The sequence below is a fragment of the Talpa occidentalis genome, unplaced genomic scaffold (assembly GCF_014898055.3).
Source record: "Talpa occidentalis isolate TD23 unplaced genomic scaffold, MPIMG_talOcc4v2.1 talOcc4.12, whole genome shotgun sequence".
Lineage (NCBI taxonomy): Eukaryota > Metazoa > Chordata > Mammalia > Eulipotyphla > Talpidae > Talpa > Talpa occidentalis.
This window is the reverse complement of record NW_023601212.1, coordinates 73,066,983-73,083,075: the sequence shown is the minus strand read 5'-3', so window position 1 is coordinate 73,083,075 and position 16,093 is coordinate 73,066,983. Positions and strand designations below refer to the sequence as shown.

Genomic DNA, 16,093 nt, shown 5'->3' with positions numbered 1-16,093 from the left:
GACAAATGCTGAGTGATTCCACTTAAGTGACTCCCTGGAGGAGTCAGGTCCATTGAGACAGAGAGTGGATGGTGGGTGTTGGGAGGTGGGGAGCAGTGGTGAGAGTCAGAGGTTAATGTGGACAGAGTTTAATTTGGGAAGATGAGAAACTTCTGGGGATGGATGATGGTGATGTTTGCACGTGTGAGTGTGCTTGGTGCCTCTGAACCATACACCTAAAAATGGTTAAGATAGTAAATTTGTTACATTTTACCACTATTAAAAAAAAAAGGAAAAAGAAACCATCTATTAAAGATTTCAGACCAAAACCCCCAAGTCGAGAAGAGGTACTTCATTGCACATTTAATAGTACATGCAGCACTCAAAACATTGCAATAAATAGGGGTGGGGTTCACACATCACAGACACATCCACAGGGAAAGACAGGGCTGGCAAGGGTCCCCAAGACTGGGCAGCCCCCCTCCCGACGTGCACAGGCAGAAGCAAAGTCGGGTTAACTGCACCATCTCGATAGCATTCAGGTCCCCAGAAGTCACACGAGGCTCTCTGTCCACCCTTGCCCAGTCCCCCCAGGTCTGTCTCTCACATTAGTGTTGGAGTGAAGATATTTTTCAGGGGAAATCAATCAATGGATGACTTGGGTGTGGGGGACCCACAGCTGGTTTGACTGAATTTTTTTTCTGACGTGAGAATGGAGGCTCAGTTTGGGAGCTGCACATTTTCTTTCCCAGGGCAAAGGCCCCAACTGGAGGCACATCATCTGGAGAATAACGCAGAAGGGACCTGGCCTGGTTCTCACAACTTTACCCAGAACAGGTTCGAGGAACCCCTCCCTCCTCTTCCTTGCAAGGTCTCTAATAAGCTACTTTGCAATAATAGGAGACATTGTTTGGGTTCCCCCCAAATCCAAGAGAACAGCACTCACTGGATCTTGGAAAGTCCCAAACTCACACTGTTTCCTCCCCATCCTAGCCATCTCAATCCAGCAAGGTGACCAGCTGCCCCTGACTTCCTGTCAAAGCTCGCCCAAGATGGCCTTTCCAAAAAAGGACCACACCTTTAAACATTCCAATGCAAGGCCAGACCCCACTGTGTGGGTTCACTTTCAGTAGCATGGCCTCACCTGAGCCAGGACCCCCCGCCATACTGGGCCAGCCACCCTCTCTTGCTCCAAGGCAGGGCTCTCCCACCCTGGCACGCTGGACAGGACCCTCTCAGACTGGGCAGGAGTGTCTGAGGGAGGGGCCAAGACCCTCCCTTTCTCTAACCTCAACTTATGGCTCGAAGCCCAAGGGTGGTTGTGGGACATCCCTGGTGTTGTCACCAGCTCCACACTCAGACCCACACCTGGTGACCTGGCCCAACTCTGGCAAAGAGAGCCATCAGCAGGTCTGGTCAACATGGACTCATAGCTGGGGCCTTTGGCCCCTGGGGGTGGGCACACCCCCATGTGCCCCAGAAGATGTGGGGAGATGAGGATGGGTCCCATAAGACAAGCCCATGGAGCAGGGAGAAGAGGGTGAGGTGTAGACACCCTTGGTTGTTGTGTTGAAATGCATGAGGTGACTATTTTATTCCAAAGGTGAGTCCGCTGGAGGGGACAGTCCCCCCATGCTGGGACACCAGCCCCCCACCAAGGCCTCCTGACACAGACGAACACGCCAGCACATGGGAAGCAGGGCAGGAAGTGGAGGGACTCAGACGGTGAGGGAGATGAAGCTGTTGTAGCGCTGGATGTTCCTCTTGAGGATCTCGGAGCAAGGACCCAGCACACGCTCGAAGCGGGGCCGGTCCAACTTGACACACTTGAGGGGTCCCCGCGCCACCACAGTGGCTGCCCGGGGCCGGTTCAGCAGCAGCGCGATCTCCCCTGGGGGCCAAGACAGACTGGTCAGGGCCCAACCTGGGGCAGGTGGCTGCTCCTGGGCTGGGTGCAGCCAGGGCAGCAGATTTAGGAAGAACCAACCCCAGGACACTTCATTTAATTTGAATCTCAAACAAAATCCTTAAAAGAGTAAGCGTGACTGGTGGTTGGAGAGACGCTTATACTAACATGTCACTGATGGTCCATCTGAAGCTCACACACGCCTGGGCCTCATCCCGCGGCAGCAGGCTGTGTGTGTGGAGCCAGGAATGCCCCCCCGGCCCCTCCCATGGGCCTCCCTGCTCAGATTCCCTCCCGGGATCCCACAAGATGACTGCAGCTCATGAGGGAAGGGACTCCCACTCACCAAAGTAGTCGGAAGGCCCGAGGCGCCCCACCTCCACATACTCCTCATTGGGGGACCGGCGCTGGAGGACGGAAGCCGTGCCCTGTGGACAGCAAGGGACACAAGAGATTTGGCTACTGGAGCAGGACAAGCAAGGGTGGGGCAGGGGCTGACCAGCAAGGGGATCGTGTCGGGAGGTTACAGTGGGGCGCGGAGGTCGCACATGAAAGAGCCACCCAGCAATGGGGTTATGTAAGAGGGAGTCGCATATGACGGTCACATGAGAGGGAGACATGTGAAGGGGTTCCGTGAGGGGGTCCCCAGCAATGGGGCACTATCCCAGTCCACCTCCCACCAGCTCCCTTCCAAGTGCCCCTGCCCCTTCTAAACCGAATTCCCACTTTCCTCCTCCTGGATATAAGGTCATGGGGAACAGAGCTATGGCACCATCCAGGGCCCACCCTCCTCTCCAGCCCAGCTCCCATGTGTTTCTGACCCAGGAGCCTCTTCCCCAGCAGGGACTCAGGAGGCTCTGAACACCCCTGCAGGCCCAGGCGGAGAACCTGGCGGTCTCCCTCCAAGCAGCAGTTCTGTCTCTGTACTATTTCCAGTGACCTTGGGCCAACTCTCAAGGACTGGAGCATGTCCAGCTTGCCAGCCAAGCAGGAGCGGCATGGGCTCAGGGTCACGCACCCACTCAGCAATGTGGCTTCCTTCTGACCCCTAAACAGAGGTGGGGTGTCTGAGGCACAGTCAGCTCAATGATTAACAAGAGCTTGGGCAGAATGGCATACCCGGGAACGCTTTACACATTAAAGACCCCACCAGCTGCAGTCGGAATGCCCTTGGTGCCAAGCAGAGGGTACCACACTAGGACCCTCCTGCCTGCCATATAAATCTGGGAAAGTCCCTAGGTTGGAGGAACCCAACACATGTTCGTCCACCACCAGGAATCCATTTCCACCATTCACAGAACCTCGTCAGGGTTAAAAGGAGGCTTTCTTTAAACTGCCTAGGGCCCGTAGCCAGCCGGTGTCCACACACGACACAGGAGTCCCACCACCAGCCAGCCCGTCTAGAGGCCTCCAATGTAACTGAGCTGCACAGGGAGGTCACCTGCCCCTTTCTCATGAGGATGCCACTGCCCACTTTGCAGCTGAGGAGCCTGTGGCAGTAGGATCCTCTGAATTCCCCAAGGGACTCAGAACCCACTCAGTCCCTGGGGCCTTGAAGTCCACAGCACTAGACGGCAGTGCACCCCAATGCCCTTTCAGCACCAGCGAACAAAACCTCTTTTCAAAGTGGGCTCCCATCACCCTGTCACCCAGACCCAGCCTCGTAAACGCCGACAGGCTGTGCCCAAGTTAATATGTAACCCCCACCTCGCCACAGTCTGGGGGAGATGCAGGTCAGGAGACTCTGCTGGAATCTCTGGGCACCACTTGGCAGCCCCTTCCAGCCGGTTCCCCCAGGGCCCCCACTTCGCCACGGGGCCACTTGGCTCCTGCGCATCTGGGCGTTTACGAGGCCAGCTGACGGGTGGAGCAGGACATCTAAACAACCGGCTCCCTACTTGAGCTGAGCATGGCTGCCTCCCCGCCCCCCCTCACGCAGGCCAGGAAGTGCTCCCTGGGCTGAGCACCCACAAACTCAGGCCACCTGCCATTCACGAGTCTGAGGCACAGCTCTGAGCTCCATGGCCACGCTGGCACCCGAAGTCCCTTGGTCTCTCTCTTTCCAGTGGATGGTCTGAACTTCAGCTTCCCTAGACTGGCTGCCGCCGTGAGTGCCATTGGCAAACCTTGTGGTGCTCGGGCCCCCTGGAGCAGATGGGGCTGATAGATAAGCACCGCTGAGAGGGACAGTCCTCTCGTGACACCCATGGTGGTGCCCTAATTATCTTTTACAGTTGTACCTTTTAATATACCTTTTATTAAAAAAAAGATGGACATGTGGAAAGCAGTTAGGATGGAAGACGCTCAACAAACAAGAACTAAGGTCATCCACGCAACCCCTTCTCCATTCCTCTGTGCGGCCATGCCACCACGGAGACTGGGCACCGGCTCCTCACCCGTGCTGCAGTCCAGCTCGGGGTGTGATTTGTTACTGCAGTAGAGCACCAAGGGGCAGTGTGGACAGACATGAGAGGGCCACGTGGGACAGAGCCACACAGACAGACACCTCTTCTTTCAGCTGCATCGCACGGGAGCTCGTTGCTACAGGGGTTCAGGTTTTCAGGGGACTGACGCAATGGCAAGACGGCGGCCGTCCCTGTCTGCTCCACCTCAGAACAAGATGCCAAACCCAAGAACGGGAGCAAGACACAGCAGACGGAGAAAAACGGGCAGAGGGAGCAGAAGGGGTGTGGGCCCCCCACTAGCAGAGCTGAGTTCCCACAACATGAGCAACAGGCCTGATCACCACAGGCCCTGGGCTTTCCGGGCTGGGGGGCCATGGCCGGGCGCTGGAGTGAAGCTCCTGCCCGAGCCCCTTTCCCAGACACAGTGAGGCAGAACAGACAGCCTCGGGGGACTGCGAGCGGAATTTTTTGGGCTGGAAAAACAGACTTGCCAAAACTCTAGATCATATTCCCCAAATTTCTTACTTATTGATTCTGACCCAACTCTAAAAATAAATCAGGTCACACACCCAGAGAAATGGCTCGGAGGGGGCGCGAGAAGAATGTTACTACCAGTGTCTCCGAGTGGAGAGGATTATAAACGATCCATTTTCCTTTCAACATTTTGGATTTTCAAAAATTTTCTACAAAATAAATAACAAAATCGACTTCTTGGTTTTCTGCTATGGGCGAGTATGATGTTTCACAGAAAGAAAACAGAGCGAGGTCATGGTGGAGAATGCTCCTTGAAGGCAGGGCCGCTGGGCTTCCCGTTGCCTGGAACGGCCCCTCTGGCCTGGCATTAAGCCCTGAAGCTTTGGGCTCAAAGGCCCCCCGAGCTGGTCAGCCAGATGACAGAGCCGGGAGGGGCGGAAGATGGGGTCCCAGCTGAGGGGCAGCCCTCCGGGAAGACGACGCACCCAGGTAGGGAAGATGACCCTGCATCAGTGCCCTTCCTCACAGACGTGTGCCCTTTGCCTCCCCTGGAACTCCTGATGCTTCCCCTTTCACCTACCCTTGTAGGCACACCCTCCCCCACTCACTCAGTGCTCACAGAACCAGCACTCGGGGCCAGCCCGAGAATGGTCAGACCCGGGCTGCCCTCGGGGAACCAGCATCCTGGTGGGACCACGGCTGTAATCATTCAACTCAGAGCAGGGCGGGTGGCACCTCCCATGCCCCCCACCCTGTGCCTGGCACAGTCCCCAGAGGTGCAGGGACTTCAGCAGACCATCCTAATGAAAGCAGGACCTATGGGGTACTCGTCGCAGACCTGGTACAAGAGCCGATGTTCACAGCCATCCAGACGGGAAACCACCCACCCAATGCCCACAGAGCAGGAGGGTGTGTGGGCAGCGCCAGCTCTGCCCGCATGGAGAAAGGAGAGGCCCTGAGTGCAAAGACCCGCAGTGGAGAGAAGAGGCAGACGCAACACACACTGTGAGCCCGTTTATACGAAGTTCTACAAGAGGAAAAATTAGCCCATTGGAATAGTCATATTTTGAAAGAAAATATCACTGCCACAAATGGAAACAGTAACACTTTCCATAAATTAAAAGGCAACTAAGCAATGAAACACATGGCAGGTGCTGGAAAGGTGTTGAGACGGTCCCACCCACCGCCGGCAGAGCCTTGACATGCCTGGAGCCCAGGAGACCAAGGGGGCGTGAGCCTGAGATCTGCCGCGCCCCGGGTCTCCGAGCTCAAGTCCGGCTGTTGGCCCTGGAGGTGCTAGCAGCGCTGCGGCCTCCCTGTGAAATGGGTACAACACTGGTCACCAGAGAGCGCTGGCAGCAGGTCAAGGAGTCCCCACTTCAGAAAAGTTTCACGCTTGTCAAATTCAATTAGCTGTGATGAGGGAGGCAGACAGGACTAGATGTAAAGGTGGACAAAACATAAAATGCTCGTTCCCAGGGCTCAGCCCTCATGAGAAACTTCTACCTAATGAAATTCCTCAAAACCTGAAAAATTAAAACTTTACTTACTTTGCCCATGTGTTTCTCTGCTTAAGCAGAATCTTACATGTCTGTGCTTGTGTACACACACACACACACACACACACACACACACACGCACACAGGATTAAATCAGCTCATTCTAATAAACACCTCCCAGGAAGCTCTGTGATCTCTTCTGAGTAAATAAACCTGTGCACCTACTTTTTTAAAAAGCCATCATTGCTACAGAACTATTTTCGGCTTGGGGAAGACAATTTCAGGATCTTCACTGCAACTCCCTTCCATTTCTGCTCCTTCAGATGGCGACTTCTCTGCAGGCTCCCAGACTAACTGTTTTTCCAAATGTTTTGGGGTTGTGTCGAGCTGCCTCTCATGTATTTGTTACAAGGTGCCCACACCAGTTCTCTGCAACAGCCCCCATCTGGCCTCCCTGCTGCTCCTCCATCACACACTTCAGGCAGCAAACCGTCCCTGAAACAACTGCAAACACACTTTCGTTGGTGACCAGCCCCGGGTGGGTTTTGTGCCAACATTTAATGGATCATCCATGAGGTCGGGGCCTTGGCAAAGGTACAAACCAGCAGCTTCCGTGGGAAAACAACAGAATTAATGTGGATTCCGGCGCCAGCTAAGAGAAGGGAGCAGGTGGCCCCAGGGTGTGAGGCCAGGGAAGCACCGCTCAGTGAGGATTCTCTCCAAACACAGTTATGTCTCGGTGCTCTTGGCAGTGAGACAGTGCCTCGGGATATGAAATGATGGTGATGGATGACAGTGCTCAGCAGGCCCTCCTGGGGTGGGCATGTGGTCACACCAGCTCAGGACAGAGAGGATGCAGGTCATAAGCCTTAGCTGGGCCTCTGGCACTGCTTCCAGTGCCCTTCCATGGCCCAGGTCCCTTCCTGCCTTCTGCAGATTTGGGGACCGCAGGAGCATGGCCCAGAGCATTGCAACCAGGATGTTTTGCTGCAGCCAGGGTGGGAGAGTAGCCACTTCTGGACCATGCCTAAGGCGCAGCCACCCAGGGCTCCTTCTGCCTCCCAGGGTGGGTGGGGATTGCTGGCAGCTGCGTGTTGTCCACTCTGAGGTCAACGTGGTTTCTGGTGCTCAAGGTCAAGCAATGAGTGAGGTCCCCCAGGTGCCCTAGCTCCAGAGACACAGAGCTACTCATCACCTGCCCCAGCCTCTATGCATCTCCATCCACAGGGCCCCACATCATGGACAGTGTTTGACAGTGGGTTCCTAGCTCAACACCTCCCCTGCCTCTCCCTCCCGATGGGTCACAGTGCTGGAACTGCCCCTCCGCCCATCCCTCTGCCTGTGTTGCAGTCAGAACCTCAGCCCCAGGCCTTCCCTCCACCCCACCCACCACCGCCCATCTGTGTGGACAGTTACCACCTCCGCCCTGTGCCTGGGTTCCCCACTAGCCCATCTCAGGTTACCAGATCCATCACTCAATGCACCCCATTTGATAATAGCAGAGGTGCTCCCTCCACATGCTAGCCACTACGCTGTGACCCTAACCAGACCAGCCTCTGTGCTGCCTCACCCATACCCCCCCAGTGCGCAGCCCCCCCGACATGGGGCCTCTCCAGACCCTGTCCTTCTGCCAAAGGACCCCTTGCTTAGACCAAAGCCCATGAGATAAAAGTTCCTACCACAGTGATCTGAGACATACCTTGGCTCAGCCCCCCAGCTGCTCTACCATTCTAGGAGTGCTGGTGTGTGTGCAAAAGTACTTGTATGCATATGCATGCATGTGTGTGTATACATATCAGTTACCTTTTCAATAAGTGGAAAATCGAGAGCAAGGTGCTGGTCCTACAGTCTTGCCCCCACAGTCCTCCTCCATTGACTGCTCAGCAGCTCCCACCCCTGCCACTGGTTCTGACATGAAACTGACTGTGGGTCCCCTGACTCCTTCCACAATCTCCAGTTCACATCCCCAGCCCCATTCACACTCTCTGCCATCACTGACCTGTCATCCAATCACCCCAACCCTGCCTTCCTCTAGTCATGTGGGATCCAACCAGAGACCCAGCACTCTCCTAAATTCCTCCGGCACGCCACCCCAAGTAGGACTTGCAGGTCACTGGTTCCCAGTCCCTCTGTAGGAACCTGAGACTCATAAGTCAAGGGCAGGACATGGGGCAAAGCGCAACATGGGGCTCAGAACGAGTGCCCAGTGCCCCCTTCCTGGCTCCTGGATTTTGCCCCATGCCCCCACCTCCGCCCTAGAGGACACTGTGTCCCAACAACTCTGGTTATTTTTTTATTGCCTTCCAAAAGAGTCTATATCCTAATCCTCTGGTCAGGCAGACTTGGCACTTCCTCCTTGACAAACCTCTGCTTGGACACTAAGTTCTGGTATGACAGACTTCCAAGCATTTGCACAAACTGTTCCCTCCACCCAAAGGCCATCCCTGGATCTCTGCCCGTGAGTCTCCTATCAGCTGCCCCAGGTACAGGGTACTCAGTCTGGTAGGGACCTACAGGTATCTCCAAATAGTGACAGGCCAAGGGAAGTGGGTTCTGCTGTATGCCCAGGACTGGACAGGGCTGGCACCTGGAGGGTACCTCCAAAATGATCCAAGAAAGCAGAGGTGTTCTTGATACGTCCCTGACTCTATACCCAGAAAGGGAGCCCACTGGCACTTCTCCAACCCTGGGGTGATTTCTTGAGCCACCAGGTCCAGGGATGCACCCTCTTGGAACACAGGGTGCTGGGTTCATGTGTCTGGTGCCTTCCTGAGGGAACCATTTGGACTTGCTCAAGAGAAGAAAGCTGGTAAATCTAAGTGCAGGTTTCTTTTTGTTCCTTTACCGTTTAGCAAAAGGTGGGAATAAAACAGAAGCTCATGATCACGCCCAGGAATAATTCCAACCGACGCTCCAGACATCCCAGGGAGCTTTGTGATCCTGAATACCCAAAGCCAGCGAGGCAACCCTCCAGTCAGTCTCATGGGTGGCACTTCTCTCCTGAGGGATTCCTCTGAGCTCCCCACTTATCCCTCTCTTCAGAACAGGGCTCCTTGGTCACCTCCACACACTCCACACTCTGCTGGGGCCAGTGGTCTCTGGGGAGGATGTCAGGGCCCTGTGTCACAGTTGTTGACCACTACCTGGACAGTGAATCAGAGCAATACAGACAGCTCAATAAGACCACGGGAGGCCAGTCTCCTCAAGAAGCTCATTATTTGCTCTCATGCTTGGGCTTCCAGAAAGGCTGGGGGGATGGGGCTCAATCACTGCCACCTATGGGAGCAGAGGAGCACACAGCTGTCAGTCCCACCAAGACGTAAGCCACCCTGGGCTGGCTCAGCTCCTGGCTGGTGGGCAATGGGAGGGGACACCCCCACAAATTGATTTGTCCAGAACTGCACATCTGTTAGGATTTTCCGGGCCAAAACATCCGTCTTTATGGCAACGGTCTCTGCACGCTGCTTAATTCTCCTCCCTCGGTGCCAGCAATCTCCACGGGATCAGGCAGGACCGCGGAATCCAGCAAACATTCCACATCTGTCTGGTCTGGAACAACTACGCCATGTGAAGGTACCAGCAGGAAACCAGATCTGGAAATGGAAAACGAGTGTGGCCCTGCTCCCACTGGCCTCTCTGGGGGCTCAGGGGGAGGGAGGAAGACGGTGCTTTTTATACTTTTGAGAGGAATGTGTTAAACTTTCAATGTTTCTAACATTAATTTAAAACATGAAAAAGAAATCACCAGAAATCCACACAATTGTCCTGTAGTATTTTCCTTTTTTGAAGATAATTCTGTGCCACTGGTCTGATTCCGGCAAGGGACCTTTTTATTGCGTAATTTAAAAATAATTTTTTTAAAGGCTTGTATCTCCAAATACAGGAACGCTGAGCTCCAGGTTGTCCAGACTTTCACTATCTCCTCATCCACAGAATGCTCTCAGGGGACAGCCAGTAAGAAGGCCGCAGGTGACATGGAAGCACCTAATCTAGGGGCAACTTGTAGAATCCACATGTGGAAGATGGTTTATCTACCCTCCAGTCCATGTGTCATGCCCACCTTGGCTAGTCTGGGGCTTCCTTGCCTGTCCAGTTGACTGATGTGCTGGGAGTGGCCTTCCCTGCACAGTCCAGAGGTTTCTCACTCATAAAAGGGGACTTGGAGGGAACACACAATCTCTGGTCCCCAGATGGCAAGGATGTCCTGTGACAGGAAGGCAATGTCAGAACTGTGGCTGGGAGTCCCTTGAACTTCCGTGACCCTCAAAGTGGGCATCAGAGCTCCCAAGACCTGGCCTGGGAGGATCCACTGTGAGAGCAGAGCACAAGGTCACTGGAGAGGGGCTGGGCTGGTCACACCAAGCACACACCAAGCATGAGTGAACTCAAACCCCTGAGATTCAATGACCACACCCCTGGGTATTTTATCCAAAGGAGCTGAAAATATGTCCATACAGAAACCTGCTCACAGGTGTTTTTAACAGCTTTCATTCATAACTGCCAAAATTTGCCCAAAATGCAACCAAGATGCATTTTAGTTGGTGAATGGATAAATTGCAGTTCTTCCAGACAGTGGAATATTATTTGATATTACTAAGCTATCAAGTCATAAAAAGACATGGAGAAACCTTAAATGCATATTACTAAATTAAAAAAAAAAATCTAAAAAGGTACATACTGTATGATTCCTAAGTACATGGCATTCTGGAGAAGGCAGAACTTATAGAGACAGTAAAATATCAGACGTGACAAGAGATTTAGGAAGGGAGGGGTGAATAGGTGGAGAACAGCGGATATTTAGGGCAGTGAAATTACTCAGCATGATGGTACTACAGTGGATACATGTTGTTACACATTCATCAAAATAAATAGACTGTACAGCAACAGGAATTACTCTAATGTAAAGTATGGACTTTGGATTCTGATGACATGTCAATGTCAGTTCATCAATGGCAACCATGTACCTCTGGTGGGAAGACTGATAAGGGGGGAGGCTAAGCAGGTTGGGGGGCTGGAGATATATGGGAAATGTGTACTTTCAACTTCAATTTTGCTGAACCTAAAATCAAGCTAAAAAAATAAAATGTTTAATCAAGAAATACCTTGAGACTAATGAAAATGAGGGTACAAGCTATCAGAATTTATGGGATGCAGCAAAAGTGGTCTCAAGAGGGAAGATAATTGCAATACAAGCTCACATTAAGGGGCAAGAAAATCCCAAATAAACAATTTAATATTAGACCTAAAGCAACTTGATAAAGAGGACCAAACAAGATCTAATGTTAATAGAAGGAAGAATGCAGAATGTGTTGCATTTTTATATACAATGAATGAGAAGAAAAATTAGGAAAATAATTCCATTCACAATCACTTCAAAAAAAATTAAACTATCTAGGAATTAACCTAAACAAGGAAGCAAAGGACGTATACAATGAAAACTACAGAATTTTATTAAAGGATCTAAATCACTACATAAGGAGATAGAAATACATTCCATGCTCATAAATGGGAAGAATTAATATCGTCAAAATGACTGTTCAACCAAAAGTAATATATAAAATTAATACAACCTCTTCAAAATACCAACAATACTCTTCAAATAAATTGAACAAAAGATTAAAATTTATATGGGAAAATAAAAGGTCTCAAATAGCTACAATAGCCCTGAGGGAAAAAAGAAACAGAGACACAACATTACCTGCTTTTATACCATAAAAAAGAAGTAGTTATAACAATGTAGTATTGGAATAAAAAGACACATAGATCAGTGGAAGAGACCTGAAAGTCCAGACATAAACCCATGTAAATATATCGATACTTAATTCATCATAAAGCAGCTATACTCATACAATTAAGAAAGGAGAATTTCTTTAATAAATGATGCTGGGAAAACTGGAAGGACCATATAAAAGAATGAAGTTAGATCACTATCTCCATGCACAAAAATAAAATCAAAAGGGGTTAAAGACTTAGATATAAGGCCTGTAGTAATAAAATATAAAAAAAGAAAAGACTGGCAATTTGGTTTGTGACATCAATGATAAAGATGTTTTTTGAGACTCAACCTCTTGCATAGCAAGGGAAATAAAAGAAAAATAAGGAATTGGGATTACCTCAAATTAAAAGTTTTGACATAGGGAAAGAAAATATAAGTAGATTAAAAAGACACCTGACTGAGTGGGAGAAAATATTCACACATTATACAACCGACACAAGGTCAATGTCCAAGACATATTTAAAAATTACTAAATTTAATAAAAACAAACACCCCACTTAATAAATGGGCAGCACACCTAAAGAGACAATTCACCAAAAGGATATCCAGAAGGCCGAGAGATATATGGAAAAATGTTCATCATCACTCCTAATAAGGGAGATGCAGATAAAAATTACAATGAGATATAATTCCACACCCATGAGCCTCCCAACAAGTGCTGGAGAGGATGCAGAGAAAGAGGAACCCTATTATACTGCTGAGGGGAATGTAAACTGGTGCAGCCATTTTGGAAAGAAATCTGGATTTACTTTAAAAAGCTAAAAATGAAAACATCACATGACCCCAAGCAATCCCACTCTTGGGCATCTATCCAAAAAATGGTTTTGAGTGAAACCATCAACTCAAAAAACTATATGTTGTACAACATTATTTATAATATCTAGGCCACAGAAACAATCTAAGTGCTCACTGACAGAGGACTGGATCAAGAAGATGTGGTATATCTTCATTGTGGAATAGTATTCAGCCATAAAGAAAGACAAGATGTTGCCATTTACCACAAAAAGGAAAAAGTTTGAGAGAATTGTGTATAGCAAAGCAAGTCAGGATGACAAACAAGGAACATTTGCATAGCAGATGATTCAGCAAAGCAAAATACCCATAAAAACTAGTGGATACTACCACATGAAATAGACTTCTGAAATTAAGAGAAAGGGGGGAGAAAGAGTCAAAGGGGTATAAGGTGTAGCGATGGGGGGAAAAGTCTTTAAAAGTAGAAAAAACTCCTCTGAGATCCTGGTCGCCCCTACTGTCAATGATGAGGTTGCCAAGGCAGTCAATATCACTAACAAGGGCACCTCCATGCCAGGAAGTATCTGAGCATGAAGACAGAGTCTACCCAGGCCCATGGCGAACAACTTAATCTTGGTCTCCTTGGTTCCCACCTAGGAGTTTCTGAAAAGTGCTTCTTCCAATTCAGCCCAGAAAGTTGTTCTTTTCTGCTTGTGAAGGCTGGACCCAAAAACTTTGTCCCACAACACTGACCTCAGCCAGAGGACTCAGCAGCAGTGAGCATGGCTGGATGTCACAACAGAAAAGTCCTATCACTATCCACAGAAAGATGACAGTAGCTACTTGTGACTCCTTGTTTTGGGATACAGGAGTGTGTCCTGTCCAGCCTGGCCTTCTGCCCACCACACTGGACACCCTTTTGCCTCTGTGTTTCCATGTCTGCCTTTGGTGTTGTTTATCTGGATGCTCTTTCCCCACCTACTTACCACCTGGAGAACTTCTACTCATACTTCAATACCCAACCACCCACTTGTCCACCTATATCTTCCCCATTGGTTGGGACCATCCCTATTACCTCCTGAGCCCACCCACCAGGATAATTGTCCCACCTTCCTGTTCTCCTGCTTTAGCTGGACATTTCTCCATGGGAACCAGGGTTTCAGTGGCAAATGAGTCAACAACTTCTCTCCTCTGCCAGCAAACATCAGGTGCCATCACCCTGGCAGTATCTTTAAGCTCCAGCATGATACAGGGTAGAGATGTACCACAGCTGAGTCATAAAAGGCCCTTAGCAAAGAAGACTCATGAGGGTCTTCTCCCTAAGAACTCCCCAACGTATCCAGGTTGTAATATCTGCGGGCATGAGTGGAAGGCACTATGATGAGTAGGGAAGACTCCCAGCTTCAGAGGCAGCCCAAAATATGTTGCTTTGCAGTTGCTTCAACATTGTGGACATTCATAAAATTAATTTGTTAAGAGAGTAGATAAATCCAATCTAGAGTTTCCATGGCAACACCTCCCAGGCTGTACAGCCTGGTGTGGGAGCAAGTTGGGATTCCACTCTCAGTGTGCAGCTGCTCTGGCCACAGGGGAATTCTAGGCAGGGCGTGAGGGCGGGGCCTACTATGAGGAATGTGGCAGAAGGAACCTGAGATCCACAGCAGTCACCCCGACCCCCCAAATCCTCTTCTAAGGTTTTCCTGGAGAGCACCATCCAGGAAGACGTCAGTCTTGATGGGGACTAGGGAACAGCTGGGCCGTCTGCATGCCTCATAGAGCCTGGCACATTCTCCACATTCTGTCATCTCTCTGCCAGGTTCAAATGCCCTCTCCCTGGGGGTGGACCAGCCAAGGCCAGGCCAGGCCAGCCCAGCCCAGCCCAGCAGCAACCCCTGTGGGTCCCACTGGCTGGCATCAATGAGAATCCTCAGCCACAGGCACCTACAGGACTCTGTACCTGAGAGGAGTCCCAGATATGCAGCCACCTCCCACCCCACAGGCTGAGGCAGGTTGGGGTCTCCAAGATGAAGGATGCACAGGACCACACCCTCTGCACTGTCCACACCTGTGTGTGTCAGGCCCAGGTTTAAAGATCTACTGGGAATACTTTCCAAGAACTTGAGACTCAGGTATCAGGGTGCATAGCCCCCACAGCTCAGAGACAACGTGCAGAGCTACAGAAGCAGGAGGACTCTGCTTCAGCACAGCCCCTTCAGGGTCACGTGAGGTAGGGGCGTCCTATAACCAGGTTCTGCCTTCCCACATTGACTCCAGAGTGCTGCAGGTGTTAATGACTCATTAAGTATCTGCCTTGTCACCTTCCACATCTGTGCAGGCCCCCAACATCTGGGGAAGCCAGCCCTCCAACAATCAAATCTTCCAGCAGAGCAAGGCTTCCCACCCACAAGCTGCCAGGGCACAGGTGTGCAGGCTCCCCTAAGGTTCCAGGACACTGATGTCCACCTGGGAGAATGCAGAGGTGTGTCTGGAACCAGCCACAAGCACAGATGACAAAACAATTTGTTGTAGAAATCCACATAGGCAAGAATGGGCACAAGAAAGTGACATGAGCATGCTAAGCAGAACAGGACACTCATTTGGGGACCCTGGGGATAACAGCTCAAGGAAATAGCCTTGACTCCAAAGGCCCCAGATTTCTTCTCCACTTGTGGCTTCAAGGAAAAGAACAAGCACCAAAACTGTCAGCCAAATGGAGGCCCCCCACTGGCCCATGTCTTGCAGGTCCTACTCCCCCCAAGTAGAAGCACAGAGGGCAGGCAGCTGCCCAGTCCTATAGGGTCCAACCCTAAGGGGTCAGAGTGCTGTGATGGTCCCTGTGAGCAAATGACCATCCCAGCAGGTATTGGCCTCATACCCACTTGCACAGATGCCTGACCATTTAGGAAGAGTCAGAAAGCAGGTATATTAGTGGGATTCTTCCAGAGAAACTGAACCATTAGGGTACATATAGAAAGAGAAATTTATATTAAGGAACTGTCTCACATGATTGTGGGGGCAGCCAGTCCAAAATCTGTAGGGTGGGCAGCAGGGAAGAGTCCAGAGGACACCTACAGGCAAAGTCCCCCTTCCTTGGGGGACCTTGGTCTTTTGTTTCTTAAGAAAAACCTTCAACTAATAGGATGAAGAATAACCATAGTGTCATGAAGGGGCATCTGCTTTCCTCAAACTGATAGAAATGTTAATCACATCTGAAAAACACCTTCAGAGAAACATCTAGACTGGTGTTAGACCAAATGCTGGGCACCGTGGTCCAGCCACGTGGGCTGTCTCCACTGTATTTTACTGTACAATTGAATCCATG

At 50.7% G+C, this 16,093-nt stretch overlaps 1 protein-coding gene across 3 annotated transcripts in view; it reads right to left on the bottom strand.

Moving 5' to 3' along the window:
- Nucleotides 1-316: 316 nt before the first annotated feature.
- PRKAR1B (protein kinase cAMP-dependent type I regulatory subunit beta) overlaps nucleotides 317-16,093 on the bottom strand; it is a 102,356-nt gene continuing 86,579 nt past the window's right edge. For 2 of the 3 annotated variants that reach the window (XM_037506748.2, XM_037506749.2), the window contains 2 exons: nucleotides 2,232-2,313; nucleotides 317-1,870 (listed from right to left, as the gene is read on the bottom strand). In XM_037506748.2, the coding sequence (XP_037362645.1) occupies nucleotides 1,698-1,870; nucleotides 2,232-2,313 (255 nt within the window). In that variant the 3' untranslated portion in view covers nucleotides 317-1,697. Of the gene's footprint in view, nucleotides 1,871-2,231; nucleotides 2,314-8,985; nucleotides 9,857-16,093 lie in introns of those variants that run through there. The other variant, XM_037506751.2, reaches the window with a different exon arrangement.